Source organism: Macrosteles quadrilineatus, unplaced genomic scaffold (assembly GCF_028750875.1).
Source record: "Macrosteles quadrilineatus isolate MER2022 unplaced genomic scaffold, UCM_ALF_1.0 Scaffold_8__2_contigs__length_117827958, whole genome shotgun sequence".
In the NCBI taxonomy this organism is placed as follows: domain Eukaryota; kingdom Metazoa; phylum Arthropoda; class Insecta; order Hemiptera; family Cicadellidae; genus Macrosteles; species Macrosteles quadrilineatus.
In genome coordinates, this window is record NW_026542601.1 from 72,644,524 (window position 1) to 72,669,845 (window position 25,322).

General features: G+C 32.2%; 2 protein-coding genes across 3 annotated transcripts; both read left to right on the forward strand.

Annotated features, from left to right (window-relative positions):
- The first annotated feature begins 4,973 nt into the window (after positions 1–4,973).
- LOC129000712 (nucleolin-like) lies at positions 4,974–7,982 on the forward strand. Its single transcript, XM_054427680.1, has 2 exons — positions 4,974–5,099; positions 5,656–7,982. Exons 1-2 carry the CDS (start codon positions 5,022–5,024, stop codon positions 7,906–7,908), a joined length of 2,331 nt encoding a protein of 776 aa, XP_054283655.1. The 5' UTR covers positions 4,974–5,021; the 3' UTR covers positions 7,909–7,982.
- A 3,406-nt stretch (positions 7,983–11,388) lies between these two features.
- On the forward strand, positions 11,389–25,285 carry LOC128999710 (DNA ligase 1-like). Of its 2 annotated transcripts, XM_054426350.1 has the most exons (7): positions 11,389–11,515; positions 13,776–13,856; positions 14,113–14,223; positions 15,925–16,191; positions 17,105–17,194; positions 18,046–18,276; positions 23,051–25,285. In XM_054426350.1, the coding sequence occupies exons 1-7, from the start codon at positions 11,444–11,446 to the stop codon at positions 24,608–24,610; spliced, it is 2,412 nt and encodes an 803-aa protein (XP_054282325.1). In that variant the 5' UTR covers positions 11,389–11,443; the 3' UTR covers positions 24,611–25,285. The 2 variants fall into 2 exon arrangements, with proteins under 2 accessions (XP_054282325.1, XP_054282326.1); XM_054426351.1 differs by lacking the exon at positions 17,105–17,194.
- Positions 25,286–25,322: the final 37 nt, after the last annotated feature.

A 25,322-nucleotide genomic window follows, 5' to 3' on the forward strand; every position in this document is an offset into this window, starting at 1 on the left:
TTTGGATTACTAAATGCAGGTACTTAAACCATTATAAATATTGAAACGTAATCCAGAGGCTAACAACTCTAGAAAATAAACCTTTACTTACTGTCCATAAGAATTACATGGGAATTTTAGATTTACAAATTTTTTTAATTCCCCATAACTTTCAATTGGACCAACATACCTGAACATACCAAATAATTTGGGTTTTCTTCTCTAAAAAATGGTTGGAGATAAATTGATAAATTCTATGTTTTGAGGACCATAAATAACTAAAACCAATTTTTACCCCATAAAACCCCGTTTTCATTGTACAATCATTCTGGTTTGCGAGCTTGTAGGTTTAAAAGCTTGTAATGAATTTCATTGAAATCGGATCATTATTACTCGAGTTATAGTGCTAACGAACATACACACACACACACACACACACATATAATTATTTATATGAATTTGAACGGATGGTGTTTTTGGCCTCCGAAGACAAAGACACAAAAAAGTAGATTGGTTCCGGGTTCAGGTCTTACCATGAGTCCTACGGTGATAGCTTATTCTCTGTTTATGGGAAATTCACTAACAACAGATTTTAATTCAAATAATTGTTGTTGAGCAATAAACAACTGTTTATAAGTATAAAAAATAAATCCTACAATAAATTTTACTGCAACAGCGATCACAAAAAAAAAAAAAAAAAAAAAAAAAAAGAGCAATAAAGAAAATAAAGGCAATTTTGTTTGCTTTGTTATTCACTGTTACAAGACTAGCTATTTATGAATCTTAGAGGAGTGGCTTGATACCTCTAATTAACATTTACAAGCTTTGTTTACTATAAAAAATGTAAGTTTATGTTATTTCAATTGTCTGATAATTTTAAAGCAGTTGTGTTAAATATTTACATTCTGTAGATTTAATAACATAGGCCTAAACAATGCTGATCAAAAAGCCATTTATGCTCATTTAATCAAATTAAGATTATCCAAAATCAATTGATGAGTACCGTACAAGACACATGAGCTCATTGTAAGAAATTTACTTTACTTACTTCTTCCTTTTGGTTCAGCCTGGTTTTGTCATTTTCAACGAGATGCTGTAAACACAGATTTAATGTTTGTAGTTTTTTAAAGCAATTTAATTTCCATACAAACATACAAAAATATAAACTTTCCTAAAATACAAATTTTATAAAAACAGAAGATTTTAAACTAAATTTTACAAACCAATGGCCTATAAAGTATTTTAGGAGCAAAATCTGATACACAGACTAAATGAACTACAGTTATGACACCACAATACAAAATTATAAGATCAGAGAAATACTAGTTTAGTATGAGCTTTGGAAGAATTATAAGTAGAAACATTTCAAATGGACCGACTAAAAAGAATGTTTTATTATAGTAATTTACTTTGCTGAAGTTTTGTAATTGATTCCAAAGTAGCTATGGAGTTGTCCATTGTTGAAGAAATTTTTCATCTACCATTAAACTTTGCTTCTCCTTTTAACTACTATGAATTTTATTCTTGAACTGCTAATCACTAAACTTATCAAGTTTAAAGACACTTTTTTGAGATGTTTTAATTTAAAACCAAACGTTACAAAGTCGACATTTTGAAAGATTTTAGTGTATTTTACCATAGACTAACCAACACGAGTAGACTTCTCATCCCATTGTAAATTTTGATGCTCTGTTTTTGTGTCTACTTCATGTCCAGTGACACTGATCGCTAGTGTCAACAAAATTTTGTTTCTATTATTTTAAGGCTAATTTCATGATTCGTGCTTTACAGTTTGGTTATATAAATAGAGCATGAGTTATGTTCATGATTATATCGTTTTATTTGGTTAAACAAGGTTTTAAATGACTAAAAAAACAAGAAAAAATTGCAAACAAAACACGACCCCTAGAGTGCATCGGACAGAACTAACAATAAAATTTCCTTCAGCTGTTCCACGAGGTTGAGAAATCTACTAAGGTAGTATGTTTTTTATCTATTATTTTATTAAAAAAAAAAACTAACAATCCAGTAAATTTACTGTTTATCTTTGAAAATAAAACAGTTTAAGTAGCATCAATACTGTAAACATCAACAGCTGAATATAAAAAGTAAATGAACACTCACATTAGGGTCATCATGCAACTGGTGATGTCCAAGAGGAGACAGCTTTGAGCTTTCTCTCCCATTTTGTGCTTTATTCAGACTGTTGACTGCGTTAACCTGAAAAAATAACTTGCTTTAAAATCAGCAATTGGGAAACAAATCAGTATATAGATTATCTTTCCTACGTAGTAAAAAAGATGTATTCCAACAAAATGCTGTGCAAAATAAGATTGACAATCTGCTGCTTCAAGAAAAAAAAACAATATAATAGCACTTTCGATTGAAATGCAATGGAGCTAACTATAAATACTGACTACTTTTAACAAAATTGTCGAGAAAGCTGTAATTGAAATAGTTGTTGAAGAGTTATGAAAGAATTGTGATAATATTACAGTAAAAATGTTGTGATAAATAGTGTGTGGGACATTATTTGGAGCTCAATGAACTTATATTGCCATAGAAATTACTTAACATTCCTTTTTTGTCATGACTTTCGCAACACAGGTCACGAGATAAAACACACGAGTCTCCGTCACTTGTACTCACTACAGATTTCTTTGTTATAATATTTTAATACAGACTAAACTAGATTTTTATCAAATGGCACATGTATGCGATTGGCATTTGGATATTTGGCATTTTACTGCATCTAATCTATATATTAATACGCAAGCAGTTTTCTTTTCACAGTCATAACTCGATAACGGCTGGACGGATTTTAACGTTTGATCTGTCAAATTTAAGGTATTCTTACGTAGATGTGCAAATACGTCTCAGAATATTAAGAAAGGGCATCACTTAAGTACAGTTAAGGGCTAAAGTTTTGGAACATTGGTGCTATCCGTCGTCATTGGATCAAACTTAATTTACTTTGTTTACAACTAAATATGGACATGGTTTGAAATACGGTACTTCGGTTAATCACAGACTACAGGACTTATATCCAGAGCAAAGTCGGAATTATTTATATTTGTATTTTAACATCTCTGTTTATGAAGTCTGTTTCATTAATACTGTAAAGTATTTCCTAGCAAATGGAGAACTGAAAAGTCTCCAAAACAATGGCAATCAAACACAGCTTGATGACTCAGTCCAATCCAGTAGGCAAGTACCATTTAGTTTGTTTTCAATCCCAATTTTTCCCAAAATTTAGAAAGGTCTTGAAGCTATATTTACTGAAATTATATTTTAATGAGAAAAGAAAATTAAATATAGTTTTATAAGTTATAATTAATATCACCCAAAATCTGTTTACTTATTTAAATAATCTTGACAAATCGGTCTCAATATTATTTACTAATCTCTAAATTTTTTTAAATCATATTTTATAAATGCAACCACTTGTATCAATTTCAAATTGTAGGCCATCTAAAATAACTTGGTGTAGTTAGTGACTTTGTAGCCCTTTTCCCTTTATAACCAGTATGTTACCTGCGCGTTGGTAACACTGACGGCTGCGGCTGCCAGTAGAGCCACCACGGGCCACCACAACCTTCCTCGACACGGCCCCATCTGATAATGACTACTGTATGGTGATAAGGAGATTCTACCACTGATAACTCTAGATTACACTATGTTTTACATAACATAAGTATAATTTTGTGAATATTTTATGAATATCATACCTTATTGTAACACACCAATTTAATGCCACTTACCTCAGTGACAGTAAATTGAGTTAAAATTATATCCAATGCCCCCGCCATAGCAAACCTGCAGACTAACCGAATTTCCATTTGCCTGATTTGATTCTCAGTTAAATCTATTTAAATGACATTAGGTCAAACAAGTACCGAGGTTTGCTGCTACAAAGGGGGTAATAAAGTGTGTTTTTTAGTAAAATATTACTAGCTTAGTATAAAATAAATAAATTGGTCATGTTTCATCAACATATCCATAAATGACCAAACTACAGCAGTTTACTTATTCTCCATAAGAATAACATAGGAATTTTAAATTTACATATCTTTGGATTTTCTCCGCAATTAATAATCGCACAAAAACACTTCAATGTACTAAGTTTTGTTTTTTAAGCTCTTTAAAATGGTTTTAAGAGAAATTGGGAAATTTTGTGATTTGAGTGCAAAAAATGAGAAAAACCTATTTTTACCCAATAAAGCCCCATTCCCTTAGTTCGATCATGATGGTTCGCAAACTCAAACATTTGATGAAAAAGGCTAATTTGGGGAACCACATGTTGGGCAGCAATACTCCTTTCACTTAGTTGTCGATTCAACTAATCATTTACACAGCTTTGTTTGTCACCTGCAAAAATGCATCATTACATTGTTTACAACGCAAAAAGAATAAACATTCAATGGTTATTTGTGTAACAAGTGTGCGAAGTGGCACTTTGCTGCACATGAGAGAAATGTTTATTTTTAGTCTATTCTAATTTATAAAGGGATTATGCACATCTACAGGAAAACATCTTTCATTTGGTACCAACAGTGTGTTATTTGGTCCGGTAGTATGGCCAGGCTAGCTGTCATAAGTTTTGCAAAAGTTTTTTAGTACAGAAGATGAGAAATATAGTTCAAGAGTTTCAAGTCACTAAAGTGCTCAACTTCATCAACGTGTTCCAAGTTTTAAAAACATTGTATTACAGCTTTATAAAAAGTGGAAACCCCAATTGAGTTTGGCAAAAGTAAACTGCAGCCAATTTGAGAATTTACCCAACAGCCAGCAACATAAATTACAGATACACTACCTAAAGAGGCTTGAGCCAATCGAATCAAATCAAATATCTACTGTATTTTTGGTAGGTATACAAAATTACATTTGAACACTCCTACATAGTTAAATAAATAATGTTCTTATAAAAATATCATTCAACAAATACAGCTACATTAACATTGAACATTTCATTTATAATTATATCTGTTTAGAACGAGTCACTTACTGATAACAATGCCTTATAAGATGAGCTCCGTGTTGAGATGACACCTTGCTTCTTAACACAGCTGCTCGCTGTCTGTGCTGTTGTCTACGCTTACTCGAACAGCGGAAAAGGTTCTGTAAGTTCATTGTATTAAAGTTTTTATAGATTTAATAAAATTTAAAATTTCTAAGCTAAAAAAATTTAAATCTGTGTTACTTTAGTTATAAGGTAGAATAGTGATGTTTTAAACTAAGAGAACTGCTTCAAAATAACACCATTTTTAAGTACCGTGTAATAAAATATTTTAACTCTCAACTACTCATTATACTAAACTTGTAAACTATTGAGCCAATCAATTGGTCCAGTTTTCATTTGTTTCTTTTCAAATAGACTTGCGTACCATTTATCCATTGTAATTTTATAATGTGGTGTGTCTGTTAAATATTTGCATATTTTTTATAAAAAAACCTACTAAAGGAAACCAAAATCAGTTTATGCAATGCCCGTAATTTATAACTTAAATAATTCATTTTTACAAATTGTAGCGGGTGAGCAGTTAAACTGCAGTATTTACACATTTGCCTCCAATCCAATTCATGAGAAAAATAAACATTTTTATCAATCAATGATCCTTTTAAAAAAATAAAATAATATAAAAACAGTATAATTTTACTTGGGTTTTTTGTTTTTAGGACTCTGATGAAATCAGTGATGAAGAAACAAGCGACACAAAGGAATCTGGTATTCGAGGAAAGCAGAAAACTGGAAAGAGGAAAACTGGGGCTCAAGACAAATTTTGGGTTCCTACCTATCCTGGAACTAATCCGCTGAACAGGAAGAAAATAGAAATAACAAATTCGGAAATTGAAAGGTTTGACAGTTCGATTGACGAGTCAATATCTGGAGTGAATAGAAATGGCACAAAAGCTAAACACAAGACATCTAAAACAGAGAAGGACCTTTCAAAATTGCCATATTTCTGGAGTGGGGAGAATATGTCAAATAACATAACTGTGAAAGATCTAGCATCTCTGGATTCATCTTTTGTATCGGTGGACTCTGAAATATTTCAAGATGAGGATTCAACAGATTTCAAAAAAAACTATTCTCCTTTTACTTGGAGTAACAAATCCGAAAGCTCTGTGGAATCTTCTATTGAAAGTAGAGATCACTCATCATCATCATCAAGCTCAGAAGAACGTTCTCCTGAAAGTAGGAACAAAAATAAAATTAGAAAAAATACAACTCCTATTCCTAAAAAAGTATCAAGGAAAGTTACACCAGTTATGAAAACAATGGATGAGCACAGAACAGCCAAAATGAAAGCCTATGATAATATGATGTACACCTCTGAAGATGCTTCTAAATTTACAACTAACCCAATAAAAATCTCGGAAGAATCTATCAAAGGACCAGAGGTAGGGTCAAACGAGACAGTTCTCTCAAGAGAATACTACAAAAAAATGGTTGAAGCCGCAGTAGAAAATACAAAGAGAAAACTAGGTTACAGGGAAATATCACAGATAATTGATCAAACATTTAAACCGATTGTTCCTGACAGTCTTAAAATAGACAGCAAGAGCTCAGCACCTGATATCTATAAAGTGAACATGGATAAAATCAGTCGTGAAAAAATAAAGTCTGAGGAGGAAATAAATTTTGAAACAAAACACGACCAAATTCTGCCAAAAGTTTCTAGACCAGATATAGAAAAGAATAAAGGCAAGGGTAAAGAAGAAAGAGTAAAGAAGTTAGCTAAGAAACTTGTAGAGGAACCAAAGGATGAAATAATTCATTGGAATTTAACACAGAGTGAACTTGATAAAGTTTACAAAAAACAGAGAGAAGTAGATTTTCCCTCTTCTGCCTACTATGATGCATGGTCTGATGTGCTTTTAAAAAACAGAACACAGCGCAAATCCAAACAAAGAAAACCAAAAACTGCAAAACTGTCGAGCTCCTATGAGAGATCGTCTGAAGATATGAGAGCCTGGCCAGGAAAAAATATTAGGGAAAAGGCTGATGAAGTGAGAAAAAAGGAGGGAAAACTTTCAAGAAAAGATAAAAGAAAAAAAGCACGAGAAATGATGGCAAAAACTCCAAGAGGTAAAAAAGAGACTGACAATATTAATTATGATGATAATTACAACAACGTTTATGAGGATTCCTCTGATGTAGGAAAGAAACAAAGAGGAAAGAAAACTGGTGAAGATGATTACAATGGAGAAAGCTTAGATTATGACTCAAGATTAAGGGGAAAAGGAGGAGGAACAAAAACAGACTATGACTTCAATGAGTACTCAGATTCTCCAAAGAAAAAATCTCAGAAAAAACATTACAAAAAGGATTATGATCCCAAAAATCCAAAACAGAGATATAGAATGTCGACAGAAGGTGAGAAACGCCATGCTTACAAAGAAGTGAAATCGTATTTGGAAGATATGGATAAAGAGTACGGTGGAAGACCAGGTGGAGAAAGGAGAGGAAGGGGCTCTGGAAGGGGATCAGGCAGAGGAAGAGGATGGAGTCAACGAGACAATGATAGGGGGAGGTATAGAACAGAAGGAAGGGGAAGAGGAAGATTTGAGAAAGGGGAAGATAGAAAGGGATATTGGGATAGGGGAGAGGAGAGAGGGCAGAATAATTGGGATGACAGAGGTCGAGATAGGGAGCGAAGGGGTAGAGGGGGAGGAGGATGGGGGAGAGATGATAGAGAAAAAGGAAGAGATAGGCGAGGAAGGGGGAGAGATGATAGAAGAGAATCGAGAGGAGGGGGAAGAGGAAGAGGAGGGGGAAGAGGATGGGGAGGTGGAGGAAGAGGAAGTGGGGGAAGAGGAAGTGGAGGAAGAGGAGGTGGAGGAAGAGGAAGTGGAGGTGGAAGAGGAGGATGGGGAGGAGGAGAAAGAAGAGGGAGTGGAGGGAGAGAAGGAGGAGGAAGGAGTTGATAGCCAACAGCCGGCCAACAACACACAATATGTATACTGACATCACCACTCAACATTTGTACATTTTATATTGTTATTCCTGAAAAAAAATAAATTACTAGTATTGAGGAAGCTGTTTTTGTCAAGTATAAATCAAAGTCTGTTACAGGTACTTTTACACAAAAATAGCCACTTTCAGAGAAACACATTTAGAGTTAAAGAGTTGCTAATCAAATCAAGGAAAGTGTATTTTAATGAATGCAGTTCAACGTCAAATCTTAAAACACTTACTTGAGAATTAATTTTAATCTTAAGTTTACTATTTCAATAATTTTGAATAGATTTATGGAGGAAATGGATATGGTTAGTTTTCATGTCTTTTCAGCCAAGGTGTTAATCATATTTAAAAATCCCTTGTTTGGTTGTCTTAAAATTATCAGATACTTTCTTTTCGTTTTAACAGAAAAAACACAGTAAACGATGGTAAATTTTTAGATTTTTTACACACTACTCTTTTATTCCTCCAAACTTAATACCGCTGATATGAAGAAAGGAAGCGCAAAAGTATTGTAAAATCAGGTTACATTGCATCTCATTTAACAAAAGTCAACCATATTGTCATTGGAAATGAATATGGATTTTAGCTTCAATCTGTAGAAAGAACAAGCAAGGCAATGGCTGACTAAAGTATTCCAGGCTAGACTAAAAAATTAATCCTGGTACGTTTCAATACCAAAATATTTTTCCTGTTACAAATTCCAAAACAAAAAATAAATATAAAAGAAAAACAGTCTTTAGGTGAAATGGTGAAAAGGTGGATGAAAGGTGAAATGAAGAGACCATCAAGTTCCTAAGTATTATTTTCTTTATTTAATTTAATCAAACAAAACAAGTGGTTTCATTTAAACTTAGCATAGCATAGAAACAATAGTTTTATACTTAGTTAAATTACATATTCAATCCGTGGGAATATAGATTTTCTCTCATAAATCAAAGGTTTAAAAAAATTATATATACTGTATATATTATAAAATGGATAATAAGTATGGTTGTGATTAGGGCTACTACTATATTAATAATTGGAAACATTATAACAACATTAAGTACCCTTTTATTTGTTATTGTATTTGTATAAAAACATTAAGTGTCGAAACATGTAGTTTGTTAATTTTAATGAATTTAAAAGGGTACTTAATGTTGTTATAATGTTTCCAATTATTAATATAAAATGGATATATTTTTATCTGAGAATTGATTATCATTGTACTGGTACAGTTAAAAACTACCTATCTGTAAAAAAAATCTAGTTTTTTTTTACTAAAATTATTTTCATTTTAATAGAAATATTTTTAAGATCAAATGATCATGTTTTAATGACATTGAATTTATAAAATCAATAACACAACTCATATGAAACAAATTTTGTAAGTTTTCCATAATGATGATGTTCAAATAAAAATAAAATCCCTGAATAGGGACTTTATCATTCAACAGAGTGTTATCGAATCAAAATTTAAGAAAAAAATATGTTCTATTTTTTTACAAATAAGAGGTTATGATCTGACTACAGGCTTACTATTGTGTTATGGCGTTAATATAAAATGCTGTACACCAACAATAACACTTTTTTTCAAATGCTTTTGTTTTAATTTTCCATCAGAATTAAAATTGTACCTCTTAAGGTAGTAGGGTTGATTGCAAAGTTATTTACTTAATATATTTTTATCTAGTTCAGGACAAAGAGTAGGAGATTATCTACTCTGAAATGTTAAAATATACGATTTACATCAAAATCTAAATCTTACATACTAAAAAACTTTTGCAAAACTTACGACAGCTAGCCTGTCCATACTGCTGGATCAAATTACACGCGGTTGGTACCAAATGAAAGATATTTTCCTGTAGATGTGCAGAATCCCTTTATAAATTGAAATAGGCTCAAAAAAAGCTTGAAAATGAATTTGAAATGTTAAAAAAATTAATATGGGCATTATGGGTTGCTATGTTGGTGACAAAATATAAACAGAAAATCCAAACAAATTCCAATCACATGTTTTATTTACAGTGTAGGGTGAAAATAGAGAAGTCTGTACATTACATATTTTTGGTCGAGTTTTCAACAACTGGAAGATTTCTATTTTACTATATTAAGTATTTTACGGGGTCGTTCGATGAAGGAATTGTCTGTGGCAGTTAGATTAATGTGTATCTAGTATGTGCAATACTAAACTGATATGGGAAGGGAGAGTGAAGTACTAAAATGATATGGGAAGGGAGAGAAAAAGGTCCATGATGTAGGAAGTGGTGAAGGAAGTAGTAAATGCGAGCTGTGCAGAATGTGGGAACCCTTTGTGGCAGTTAGGTTAATGTATCTGCAATACCTTAATGCTATGGGAAGGGAGGAAAACGGGTCAACGACTTTGGAAGTGGTGAAGGAAGTAGTAATGGCAAGCATCGCAGAGTGTGGGAACCATTTGTGGCAGTTGGATTAATGTATCTGCAATACTTAAATGCTATGGGAAGGGAGGGAAACAGATCCACGACGTTGGAAGTGGTAAAGGAAGTAGTAAAGGCAAGCAGTGTGGAGAGTGGGAACCGTCTGTGGCAGTTAGGTTAATGTATCTGCAATACTTAAATGCTATGGGAAGGCAGGAAAACAGGTCCACGACATAGGAAGTGGTGATGGAAGTAGTAAAGGCGAGCAGTGCGGAGTTTGGGAACCTTATGTGGGAACTGTAACTGAGGGATGAGTATAGTTGGTAGCTAATGTGTTAATTTAGTTGGATGGACTGAAAGAAAACATGTTTGTTTTATTAATCAAAATGGAAATTTCAATAAACATCCGGACAAGATGTTAAGGCTATGAGTATAAGATTCAAGCTAGTTTTGTCAATTGATCATATTTATGATCCATTATATTGAGACTGTTACTGTTCTAATATCTGTGGAATAATGCTATCAGCTATATTTATCGATCTACTGCATTCAAAAGTCAAAAGCTGATCTTATTCCTTCGTTTATGTGTCAAATATTGCTTCCATAAGGATTATATTGAAACTTTGAGACCCCGTGGGGCGGATTCCTGAGAGTTTTTTTCAACGCCATATTTGTTGGCACTCACTGATGGTCTTTATCACCAAGCAAAATTTGAAAACGATTGCTTCAGCCGTCTAAGGGGAGTTTGCGTATTACGAAATGGATAAGAGTCGACGTATAAGAGCATCGCTCGCTCCGCTTGATTAAATAAATAATGTTTAGGCAAGAAATTTCATTATTATTTTGAATAGCGTGTTTTAACATTTCATACATTTGTCATACAGAACTGACATTTAACTTCCAGTAGATTTAAAAAAAACCTAAAAATCTAAAATGTGTGACATAACATTACAATAAGCCCATTAGGAAGACATTTTCACATTATTGAGATATGCTATCATTACAATCAAACCGAGGTTATATAATCAATCAAGACTCCTTTCAACATTTTCGGATCATCGACCGTTAGTTTTGTGGTTCCTAAGTTGCTAAACTCGCTTTCTCTCCTGGGGGATATGCTATGCATAGTGTCTTCATTTGTACAACTCTAGTCATCAGTGTTTCATCAGTTTTCAGCCAGCAACCGTTTGTGGTTAGTGGTTTTGTCGCAAAAAAAACTTAAACCTTATCTTTACTAGTTTTTCTCTTTCGATACTAAACAACTCAAAAATACTATAAGCTTAGTAATTGATTAGATTCAGTGTAGATGATTTACTTGATAGTGGCATGAATAAATTTTACAGAATTAAAAAAGTAAACTTCACGACCGTCATTTATGAATTTAAAGTCTGCATTTATATTGACTAAACATCCTTGACTACTTTAACTAAATATGAGAGGCTTTACATTTCTTCTACTACAATAGCTCAGTCTTTACTATGTTTGATACATTCAATACATACAAAAATTGGACACTAACACAAAAAGAAACCAATAAAAAAACCTTTACGTTATTAACTTTCATGTCCTATGATTTGTTAAGTTGTTTCAAGTACCTAAGACCAGGTTACTGAAGAGAAAAGTACAGAAAAGGGCACTAAATTTCACCATGTTCATGAACTAGACCATTCATAAAATTAGCTGATCCAAAAACAAGCAACATGATAACGTTTAGTTTTATTGGCTACATCACCAGCTAAAGTGAATTAATGTTTGTGTTATTAATCTTATACTGTGTCCAATCTTCTGTTTAGTTGTCTATATACTAGTTACTAGTTTACTAGTTTAGTTATCTATTTAGTTTAATAATACACAACACAACTCACATTTTACACCAGACTTTGAATTTGGTACAAATAACTTTAACAGTGTGATTTAAATATTAAAAGAATGATAGAAATCAATTATCTTCACAGTTCATTTTTACATTATTAATACCAATTATATAAAACGTAGTGGTCATTCTATTGTTTAGAATTTAGATTACAGTAATTAATTAATACAATTTACTAATAATAGCAGCAATACAGGGAGGATTCACTATGTTTCAGAGATTTTCCCATTTTAGGGAATAAGTTATTACCGTAGTAGGTCTCATGGTAACTTCTGGATGATTTACTTTTTGGTTTTGAGCTCCCAAGAGGCCAAAAACTTTCTTTGTTCAAATAACAACACATATATATATATATTTGTGTCCATTAGTGTGAAAACTCGAACAAAAATGATCCAATTTTGATTAAATTTGGTACAAACGTGTAAAATTACATTTATTCAAAGGAATTTGCAAACCAGCATGATCAAACTATGGCAACATTGGTTTATGAGGGTTTTGATGGGGTAAAATTTGGTTTTTCTCATATTTGACACTAAAAACATAAATTTTACAATTTCATACCAAACCATTTTGTAGAGCTTTAAAAAAATAAATAATTTAGTATATTGAAGCTTTGTTGTTTGTCTAAAGGTTACGGAGAAAATTCAAAATACTATAAATTTAAAATTCCCATATTATTCCTATGGGAAATTAATAAACTGTTATAGTTTGCTTGATTATGGATATTTGTTAATCAAATATGGAAATTTTGTTTATTTCATAAAGCTGGCTATACTTTAATTGAAAAACACACTTTATTCATTCCTTCCCTGTAGCAGCAAACCTAAGTAGTCATTAAAATTATTGTTATTTAAATAGGAAATATATCTGACAGTTGTTTTAAGGGAATATTTTTGTGAAAATCTAGCCAGGTAAATGGAAATTTGCTTAGTCTGCATGTTTGCTGTGGCAGGGGTATTTTATATATAGCCTACATATATTTATATATATATATATGTGTGTGTGTGTGTGTGTGTGTGTGTGTGTGTGTATGTGAAATGTGTGTGATTTTGATGAAATTTTGTGTAAACCTACATTTATTCAAACCAGTTCGTAAACCAGCATGATCGGACCTGATCGAACTACAGTATAGGAACGGGGTTTTATGGCGGATTTTATTGGGTAAAAATCAGTTATTCTCATTTTGACCCTAAAACATAAAAGTTTACAATTTCTTTCCAAACCATTTTGTAGAGCTTAAAAAAAGAAAGAGATATTTAACCACTTTTGTTATATTTACAAAAAGTGATGCAGAGGCTAACAACATGATGCTTAAAACCCCATCTATTTGGAGCAATGGTTTCAGTCAATTGATATTTCAATATAACAATATAAAAGGTATTGTAATTAGTCTACCTTGACTACTTTCTGTTTTGCCAGTCACTTTGGAACTTTTGTTTTGTCCCAAGACTTCATTAAATCCTTCAAGGACTTCTGTAACAACGCTAAGTTCAAGCTTAGAACTAACAAAGCTTATAACTTTTAAGATTGTTCAAGAGGTTTTTATTTTAAGAAAGCCCTAATTTCTAATTGGTTTCAGCGTTACTCAGAAAGCTTAAAAAAGGTAGTTCCTCATCACTACAGCCATGACAAAGAAAACCCTCACAGGAGTATGGACAAGGTAATAACATAGGTTTTACCAAGTAAAAAATATAGTAAATTTCAATATATTTAAAAAATTGTTTTTATGGACTACATTAGTTATTTTTCCACCAACACAACCACTCTTCAATCATGTGTGTGGAATTACTGCCGGGTACTCTGTATTGTAAACCGAACATTCAAAGATTAAAAGTTGTGTGTAAAAAAGATGGTAACAAACTTGGATTCTTTAGAAACCATCATTTATAGTGTAATAAGTAGACATGTGTTTTCAGGTCGCGCGGGGGCATAAAGTAGAACCCCGCCAACCACGTCTGAGGCCCCAACCAGAGGTTCCATGGCTACAGTGGGTTCACAAGGGGCGCTGGGCTGCTCAAGCGGACCGGGTAGATACAATATTTACAGCTAGTTATCCATTGAGCAAATGATATTTTAAATTAATATATTAGGTACATTGATATTTAAAGCATTTTAAAGTGAGGCCCTGATGAATCTTGCAAAGCTCAACTTTCTTAGAAAGTAACAAGGGTCAAAGATAAAAATACATGCCAAATTTCAGCTCTATACAGGGTGACCAACTCAAGCAGGCCGCAATTGGGATGTCGGAAACGGTAAGAATTAGAAAAAACTTTAAATGGGCTGAAGTAAATAAGTCTTAAAATAGCATCTACATTCAAAAAAACCATAAAATATGTAAAACATATTAATTCTATTATCAAATAAACAGTATCAGCAATCTGACACATACTTTCTCCCATAAGCTTGTCAACAACCTTTATCATGGGTAAGCGGTGGCAGTAACTATGATATTTTGTATAAAAAAATTCACAAAAGTTGCAATAACTTTTGAACCATAATTAATTGTTACAGCAATTGGGGTTTGCACTATTTCTTATAATAATTATATTCTCCGTAACACATTTATTTTGATCAAAACTGGCTTTTTTCCTAAACTTTGATTCTTCTTTATTTTATGGGTTTTTTAATGGGAAAATAACATAAGTTACAATAAGTATTGAACCCTAAGTTTTACGGAAATGGGGTTTGTACCATTTTGTTTATAATTTAAAAGACTATAACATACTAAATTTTGATCAAAATGGTTCGGGCCATTTTTTGGAAAATCCTAATTTTCCTTTATTTCATGGGTTTTTTAGGAATATCACAATTAAAAATCAAAATTTCCCTACATATCAAACTTCATCAAAATCGGACCACAGATGTAGTCTGTAGCTCTGTACACATCCACACACACAGACATCACTTTGAAAACCACTTTTTTGGGTTCAGGGGGGCCCAAAACGGATATATCCACTCAAAACTCAAACTCGAAAATTTTGACAAAAACAATACTTTCTCCATATACTATGTATAGGAGGAGAAATTTAAAATGGCGGCTATTTTCCAAAAGGGCAGCAAACTTGAAAAGTGAAAAACTGTGTATTTTATAGACTTTTTGAAATGTAGATACAATTTAAGACTTACTTCTCACATTTTTGCTCTAAACATACTCGTTTAGGAGCTACACATGATGCAAAATGTACACCGGAAGTAATTTTTTCATAGGCTGTAACTCCTAAACGAGTAGCTTTATAGAAAAAATGTCAAGAATAAAAAGTTTTAGATTTACATGTTCTATCCGAAAACATGATAATATTATAAGGGTGTTTTATAAGAAGTTTCCAAGTTGGCCGCCATATTGGAAAATGGCGGCTGAATTTCAAAAAACCAAATTCGTAGTTTTAACTGCTACAAAAATAAAGGAATGTCCCCTTTTAAAGTTTTCTCTAATTCTTACCGTTTCCGATATCCCAATGTTGGCCTCCTTGAGTTGATCACCCTGTATAATAAATGTAATTACAGTATCATTTATTATCTACCTACTTGAAAAAGAGACTTGTAGAACTGCTAAGCACTATCAAATGACCCACAAAAAACATCAATTTCTCACAAAAAAAACTACAATCAACTGTTTTTCTAATTTAGTTGAGTTACTTTTAGGTCTTGTCTGATCCTGTTAACAGTTCAAGGCTTCAATTTAACAAATAATCTTTCAAAACATAATTTTCAGAATTAAATATTTTCAGAACTCAGAACTACACAAGGTTCGAGCCCGGCTTTTAGAGGAGAAACTAAAACCAAACCAGCTTGTATTCAAACCACACATAAACCCTCAGTTGAAACCTAAACTAAGACCAATAGAAAACACAAGAACAAAACGAGAAGCGGAATATGATGAAATGGAACATAAAGTAAAAGCCAGAGACAAAAGGGATGTAGTAATGCATCAATCATACCCTGAAATAAACCGGCCACCACTAATGGATACCAAAACATCACAGCATACAGAACAGGTATTAACTGTAGCTGAGGTCATTAAATGAACAGACAAGTCTAATCTAACATGTCTAAATGAGTATCATGTCTAGGCCTACTCTTTCAATCTATGCTGAGGCTCTAATAATCCTATTTTGCAGGAGGCTATTTAATAGAATATTTCATCACTAGGGTGTAATGTGACTCTTTTTGACATGAGCTCAAGTTTACTAAATGAGCGAGGGTTGAAAAGATACGTTTTGCCTATATGATGAATTGTATTTTTGTAATTTTGCACCAGTATTTAGAAAAACTCACCATCCTTTTGCTAGTTAAGGTTTAACATTACAAAAATTCTGAGAAAACAACCTCATGATAAGCTCTATTTAACATGAAACTGTAGTAGACTCCTTTTTGTTGGAGTGTTTTTGGGACATATATTGGATGGTTTCGATAATCACTAAACTATACTACAAAACTAACAAGATCCTTTTTTTACTTTTTTGTGACCAGTATAACACAGTGTATATTATAAACAATACAACGGAAAATGAAAGTAGTTCATTTGGCAATAATAATATGTTTTTTTTTTATTAACTCCTAAAGGTTTGGATTATGGTCAAGTTCTGAATTGATTGAAAGAGTCGGAGTGTACTGAATAGAAGGCTTGCTAGAACCTAGTTCTAGTCACAATCATTAGCCCACATATTTCAACTAATATTTCTCATTTAAAATTTTCAGCGAGACATGATTTTGATCTTGTATTCATCTTGTGTGAACAATATTTGTATTTCATGAATTGTACTACTCACGTATTCATTGCTGAACATTAGCCATTATATTATGAATTTCTGTGATGAGTAAATTGATTTGAATTGTCAGTTAAGAAGTAAATGTAAACTAACACATTGAATCCATAGGAAAGTTACAGACTAGAGTTCAATGTTTCAGAACCCGCTGAAAAAACTCAACTTCCATTTTTACAACCCCTCCATTTATTACCCAGAAGCGATTGAAGCGTTAGCAAACTTAAGCAATCCAGTATGTATTTTTTTCAATTCAAGCTTTCATTTAATCAAAATCAACTGAAAAAAAACAAAATATTGATCACTATAAAGCTGGGTTTTCCTAGGCGCGGAATCGGCGAGCGGAGAGAGGAACGCGGAGAGCAGACTCCACTTGTCTTAGGCAATTTAATGTTACTGTTTTCCTAGAAGCGGAGCGGAATGCCATGTTAATTTCAATTCCGCTATCCGCGTTCCTCTCTCTGCTCTCCGCTTCCGCGCTTAGGAAAACCCAGCTTAACTTTCTATATAAAGGGTCATAGTACGTTTCATAGGTTTTACTCTCTTGCAAGCAAAATCCAAACTTCTCTTTCATTATCAGTTATTTTTAGTATAAATTTTGTATTTACATTATGATAAGGAAATGTGCAAAAATTTATTGTTAAACTAATTACATTACTTGTTTTTTGCATGTCTTAGATGGAAACTGAACCGATATTGAACTTTATTACCTATTACTTAAGGTTTAAATTTCCTTATGTACAATGACAATATTCCCACTGTAAAAAGTAATGTAGCTAAAAAATACCAATGTCAAACCGCAATTTGTTCTTACATCCGAAAAATGCAATGTATAACCTAACAAAATCTAATTTCTTGTTTCAATGTATCAGTAAATTTCAACTTAATGTGCAGAGAGTGAGTTCAACCAAAAGTTAAAAAATGTTCGCTAGTTCGCCAAAAACTTAATTAATTAAATATTTCATAAAAAAATAGATATATAAAATTTTTTTTTCTAAGTTTCTCTTAATATTGAACTACTGAAACCTTGTAATATTTTAACTGCATCAAAATGTTAAAAGTACAACAAAAATTTGTTCATTTCAGTTCGGAGGAAGGGTAAAAGAGTCAGAGAAGCGAGATAAAAGGCAGATTCTGTATTTTATAAACCGACCATTCCAACTGATGGCACGTAGCCCGCGGACCACACCTAATCCCTTCATACGAGACACGCACATAGAGGAGTATGACATTATACGACCCGAGGTGGGGGAGAGAGAAGGGATGATCCCGACGATAGAGACGGGCAGTTCCGACCCGGGCAGCTATCCCCTTGTGGTAAGCATCCTAATGAGCTACAAACAAGTTGTGTGTAGATACTGACTAAGCGCCTTAAAAAACTGACATCTTTGCATACTTTATGTACCTTTAGTTATAATAAAAACTTTCTAAGCTTATATTTTTTTAAATGGTCTGCCATGTGAAATACCAGTATATTTTGGTAAAACCACTAACTGATTAACTTTTTTTTTTAATCCTCCAATTTAACTCACGTACTTATGGAAGTATAGTTTTTATACATGTACCTACATGATTTAAATCAGTATTCTAATTGATGTCGGGTGTAAGTTGGAGTACATGCAATTCTTAGAGCTAATTTACTGGTTTAGTCGTCAATAAGCAAAAAAAATAAATTAAAAAGAGTAATGTTAAAATATATTTTAACATTTTACAAAAATTGTTAAGGTTTTAAGAGTTAGCTCTTTTTGGCCACTCATGCAGTAGGCCTACTACTTTTTGGTATTATTTTCTATTTTGTACTTATTATTTTTGTTATCGAATTTACAAAAGTATGCAAATGGTGTCACTTTTGTTGTAGCTGTCACCATAATTAACATAAATTCTTGAATATAGTACATGGAAATTTGGAACAACAGTTACCGACTGAACTGTGCAAATATCTTTGATTGATGATTTCACTATGATTTTTCTCTAGTTGATAATTGAACAACTATAGCTCACAAAAAAATGGAAAATAACAATATATAATCTCTAATTCTCTAATAAATTATTAAGCCTAGTTACAATCAGTGAATCATGGTTGTATGATTCATTATAAATAATTTTTAAAGTTTTGTTAATCAATCCATCTCAAAATCTGTAGAGACCGGGTATCAGTGCTCCATCTAAACTATTTTACAGTCAGCCCGGATATTTTGACTGCATGTCAATCTACTTTCTATGCAGAACATACCACTGATACTGATGGATCATTCAATTTAAAATTTGTTTTACTTTGCAGTTTTTTCATCTCAATATGTACATATCTTATTGTTGAGATGAAAATTAAATATCAAAGGAATTTAAATTCAAAACTTGTCTGGAATTTGCGTTCAAATTTTACAAACATTTGAAGCCTTTTTATGACTTGAAGCACTAATGTACATATATAAGTATTAACAAAAAAAAGAAACAAATGCAAGTAGTTTAACATGCTTCCAATAACAACTGATCACAGGACACTACTAGTTATTGTTGGTCCATTTCATAAAGTGGAACTTTTCAATTTCAGCACAGACTATAGTCCAACAAATGATCATAAATCAAAACAGGTAACCAATCTGGTTTTTTATCAACAGTATTGCAAGTTTGGAAAGTGAATGTAATGTATTCTTTTAAAAACATTACCATTTCTTAAAGAAACCAAAACATAGTTTAATTTAATAAAAATCTAACTTGAAATTTGTAAACAAACTTTTTAGAAATAAATTACAGTGATGAATGATACTGACTAATACTAGTAATAAAAATTGATTGATTACTTCATTAAAACTAATAATTTATGCTAAATATGATTAAACATAACGCCTGATTGGGTACAGTAAAATTATTACGTATATATGGGAAAGCTATACAGAAATTAGTACAAAAAAGAATAATAACTCATAAATTTGTTGTCAAAACTTTCTCCCAGTACACAAAATAATAAACTTGTACTTTGAAATATTTAAATTTTACTTATCCATGAATGTGACATAATTGCCAATATTTTAAACGTTTTAACTCCACACAAATTAATACTGTAGTTATAAATATAAAAAAGAAAAAGAAAACCAACAAAAAATAAATCACTGATAAAGATTGACAAAAATAAAGATAAACAATTTGCTTTTTAAAACTATTTCACTAACCAGAATATCAATAACTTAAAAATCTAAGATACAAAAGCCTTGCACAGGAAGACCATTTAACAAACGATTCTTTTGCTGATTTTTTACAGAACATTCCCCAAGCTCTGTTTCGCTTTTTACAAAATGCCAAAATCCAAATCGAGCAAAGGTTACTAAATAAAAAACCTGATCAAAACACAGTAGTAGAGGACAATCACATACGGGTAAAACGAAAAATGTCCCAGTTCAGACGAGATCGAAAACAAATGACAAGAAAAAAGAAGATTGGGAGGGCAAAGAAAACTAAAGTGAAAAGGCTTCCAGTGAAAGTACGGAAATGGTATGACAAAAGACAAAAAGTTAAGAAGAAAGGAGATGGAACTTATAGGGGAGGGAGGGGACGTAAACCACGACAGCATAAACGGCCAAGACACTACAAACCGCCGATGAACGAAACAAGTGACTATGATTACTACGATAGCAAAGGAAACATAAGAGGAGAGAATCATGAAGGACCTGATGTTGCCGACTACTTGAGTTATGTCTCAGGAGAATATTCAGATACAGAAGAAGCAGAAAGAGCCAATCAGGAGATGGAGAAGGATTATCAGGAGCAACTAAAAAGAAGGAGACTTCGAGAGCATAAGCAAAAACTATCAAACAGCACAACAGATATTACTGAGGAACTCTTTGAAGAACCGTATATTGAATCAAGTGAAAGCAAAAGTAGACAGGAAGTAAAGAAAAAAGACACAAATAAAGAAAAGTATGTGAAAAAGGATAAGATAAGTAATGAAGAGAGTAAGGAGTATGAAGACAGTGACGAACATGAAGAGAGTGAAAAGGCTCAGTCAAAGAAAACAGAATCAAAGAGAAAGGAGAGTGAAAGTGCGGTAGAAAGTACAGAAGAGAGTACAAGTGAGGAAAGCGAAGAAGAGAGTGAGGAAGAAAGAAGCGAAGAAGATACTAGTGAAGCAGAGACAAGTGAAGAAGTAACCAGTGTTGAGGAAAGTACTGAAGAAGAAAGTAGTGAAGAAGAAAGTAGTGAAGACAGCAGCTCTGGTGAAAATGGGAAGAAAAGAAAATTCCCTAGAAAATACAGAAAAAGTCCGAAATGGAAACAAGGAAAAGTAGGAAAATATGAGAGTGATCCAAAAAAGATAAAAACCCAACAAGGCCTAAATAATAAGGGTGATGACAATTTACTAACTATAGCCAAAGAGCAAACTCAGAGCATACAAACAAAGGATGATCACAAGGATGCAAATGTTTTAGCAAAGGAAAATACTCAAAATCAAGATAAAAAACAGATTTTAGCAAATAAAAAGGTATCGGCAAATGTCAGAAAAGCTGCAAGGAAATTCAATTTTTTCTCTTTATCTTCGTATCCAATCATAAGGAATTTCATGACTCCTGGAATCAGCCCTTCAGAAAATGCACATAATAATTACATGAATCCTGGGTATCAACCACTAAACCGTATGTCATCCATGAGATTTGAACCATCCCCAAATATTGCGATACAAAAACTTCATTCTATGACCTTAAAATCTTCTCCAAATGCTGTATCCATGACAAAACCACGCATAGAGTCTAGAGGTGGTGAAAATCTGCACAACTTACAGTCAATAAAACAAGATATTCCTTTGAAATCAGCAGCTAAAAAAAGAACATTTGATTCAATTGCTCAAGAAAAACCTAGGGAAACTCTGACTTTAGTGTCAAAAATAAAAGACGAGAGGAAAAAATGGACATCAATTGGTACTAATAACATGGGAAATATACAATCATTGAAATCTGACCCAGTTGTTTTTAATTCGATTGCAAAGAAAATCCCTGAATTGAAATTTGATGAGGCAAAGACAATACAAGATAATGCTTTTGAAACTGGTTTTACAAACCACTATGTTAAAAGAACCCAGAATCATGGACCTGTTTTGACATCGATAGCAAAAAACATCCCTCCAATAAATATTGACAGTGAGGAAAAACCTGTAAAATTTAAGAGAATGGATTCAATGATGCACGGAAATATGGAAGGAAGTAAAACTGGTCAATCTGGTTGTGACAAAGAGTTGAAAAAAAACAATAGGAATAAAGAGAATTTAAATCAAATAAATTTACAGGAAGATAAAGGTGTGAGGACAGTTGTCAAACGTGAAGTCAGCAAAGAAGGACAAAATGTATCAAGCTATGAGGAGCTGTCATCAATTCCTGATGGTGAAGGAATTTCCATGACAAGCGATGAAATAGAATCAGCTAGTGATAATAAAAAATAAATGTACATATTGCATACATGCTCTATATTGAATTACATTCACAATTCAATAAGGTATATAAGAAATATATACCATTATATTATTGTATTAAAAGTGATAGACATCAAACAACTAGTAAGAAAAATGATTTTATACATTAAATAAATTAAGCATAACAAATAAGATAGGCTATATTGTCATACATTTTTCATGATGCATATTTTTACAAAGTAAATTATATTACAAAAACAATGAAAACTGTATGTTAATAGTTGCAAGCATGATCTGATAATAAAAATAAATAGAATTGCATATAACTTTTAGAAATATTGTTATTTTATTTTAAGCATACTCTACTTCCCACCTCTGTCTAAAGAATTAGCAACAAAGTCTAAAAATTCAAAAAATAAAAAATATTTGTGGGTAAATAAATTAAATATTAAATTAATAACAAAATAAGTGAATCTCCATTACTAACTACTATCTAATTAGAACATTCACACCTTAAGATTACAAAATATAGTTTCCAATTAATAAATCTTAAATGATCTAGGTGTAATTAATTACTAGAACAATTTTTTCTCTTAAATTAAAAACTCTTAATAATCTTACGAAAAATGTAAACTATATCCTAAAGCTACAAGGACAGGGAAATGAAGCAAAAATTTATTCCTTCTTTTTCAGAGTGAAACATCTGACCTAGAATATGAGTCTGATTACACAATATCAATGTCCGATTCAGAGGAGTGGCACAACTACCCTTTAACAACTCCATCAGGACCAAACCCAGGATGGCAACTATCTACCCTAGCAGACATATATCAGAAACAGAGAAAACCCCAAAACCAGGTATTGAAACCAGAGAGAAAAAGTGATATGAAAACAATTCTTCACGTCTGGCCTTTAAATGAAAACAAGCCACACATCCGAGCCAAACGCTCACCAAAAGAGCGGAAACGTAAAATAGGAGCTTACAAAGAAAAAATAAAGCAAAGGAGGAAATTGAAGGACCTGCGGAGAAAAAGACGAATAATTCGAAATAGCAAGGAAGACAAAGCAGTGAAAGAGGTTGTTAAGGATGAAAAAGAAATTGAGAGGCTACTTCAAAAACCAAGAGCATTTCCACGACAGACAGCTTATCAGATGGAAGATACATCAAAAGAAATATTATGGACTAATGGAACTCACAATATAGTGGAGGATAAAGAAGCTACTGTTAAATGGATCAATGAGACACACTATGTCATATACAGAGAACAGGACAATTCTACTGATGAGTGGTATCATAAACATCATGTCCTCCTCTACAATGATGAATGGGAGAACAAAACCAGCGAAGAAAGGCGAAACATGACAATAGGCTTGCAGGAGGAGGAGGTAGAAGAAGTTAAAGAAAAAGATGAGAAAACAAAAGTCAAGACGGCAGTCAAGAAAAAACCAGAGAAAAGGAAAGGTAGAAAGGGTGTTGATAAAAAGGCACCAAAACCGAAGAAAAAATCTAAGAAGTCAAAGAAAATCATGACTGTTAAAAATATACATGAAGCACCAAAGGATCCCAGAAGAGATCCTAGGGAAAAGAAAATAGTTAAAGACACTTCAAGCAGTGAGGAGATTGTAAAAAAGAAAAAGAAGAGGACTAAATTGGAAGATGAAAGTGATCAATCCAAATCTAAAGAGAGGAAAAAGAAGAAAGTTAAAACTGGTAAAACAACTGATGTCGAAGATGATTCTGGAAAAAAGAAAAAGAGAAAAAAAGCTAAATCAGAATCAGATGAGAAAGATGCCTCAGAAAAGAAACTTAAAAAGAAAAAGAAAGAAAAAACAAAGGACTCAACCGAGAAAAAGGCTGATAAAAAAATAAGAAAGAAAGAAAAAACAAAAGACTCTGCAGAAAAAAAGTCTGATAAAAAAACAAAACTTGTGAAAGAAAAGAAAATAGACAAGGAAAAAAAGAAGAAACCCGAAAAAACTAACGATTTGAATGAGGATGAGGGTGTAAAGAAAAAGAAGAAAGACAAAAAGGACAAAGATATAACCGGGGCGAAGGAAGATAAGGATGAGACACGGAGAAAGCGCAGTATTTATCGCTCATCTGAATCTGAAACAGTTGAAATTAAATGGGAGAAAGTTCATAAAAAGAATGACTATGACGGATGGCAGGTTTTTGGGGAGGATGACAAGTCAGAGGTCTACGACGTCAGTTATGAACTCATCGAGACTAAGAACATCACCAAAACACATTGAAATTATTAAATTCCTCACTCGTTATATCAACAGTCTTATAACGTGTTTATCAATTTAAAGTTTGATAATAATGCTTTAACCACTTTTTGTTTTTTTTTTTGTATTTTTAAGTAGATAAATGTTTTGGATCTGGTATTTTTAAATCATAGGGAAAATATTATTTTTTTTAATACCGGAAACAACCTTTATAAATTTTCCTTGACACAATCAAAAAACCATTTTGCCTAATTCAAATAATTGTTATTTTATGAAAAAATAAGAAAATGATCCCTAAGAGACCTCTACATATCAAATACAGATTGAATAAAACTTGAGAAAATAAGAAGTTAAAATAAATCAAAGACAGATTAAATACAACTTGAGATAATAAGAAGTTAAAATTAATAGCTGCTAACTATAAGTTAGGATAACCTGAAAACATAATAAAACTAAATGATGTAAACTGCTTTGATAGCCAACCACCTGGTATTAACTTAATTATAATCATAAAACAAAAACACGATAAATTGCAAAAATACTTAAGTCACTTCTGCATTTAAAACTTGTTAAATAGCTCAATTATTTGGCAAATCTTTTCATATTATAGGCTAAGTAAATAAAATTTTAAAAAAACCCTGTCTACAACGTTATTTAAATTATTTTATTAATTAAAATATTTGTTTACAATTTTCTGGTCTTTTCCAGACTTTCCAAAAAGTTCTCTCAGACTTGA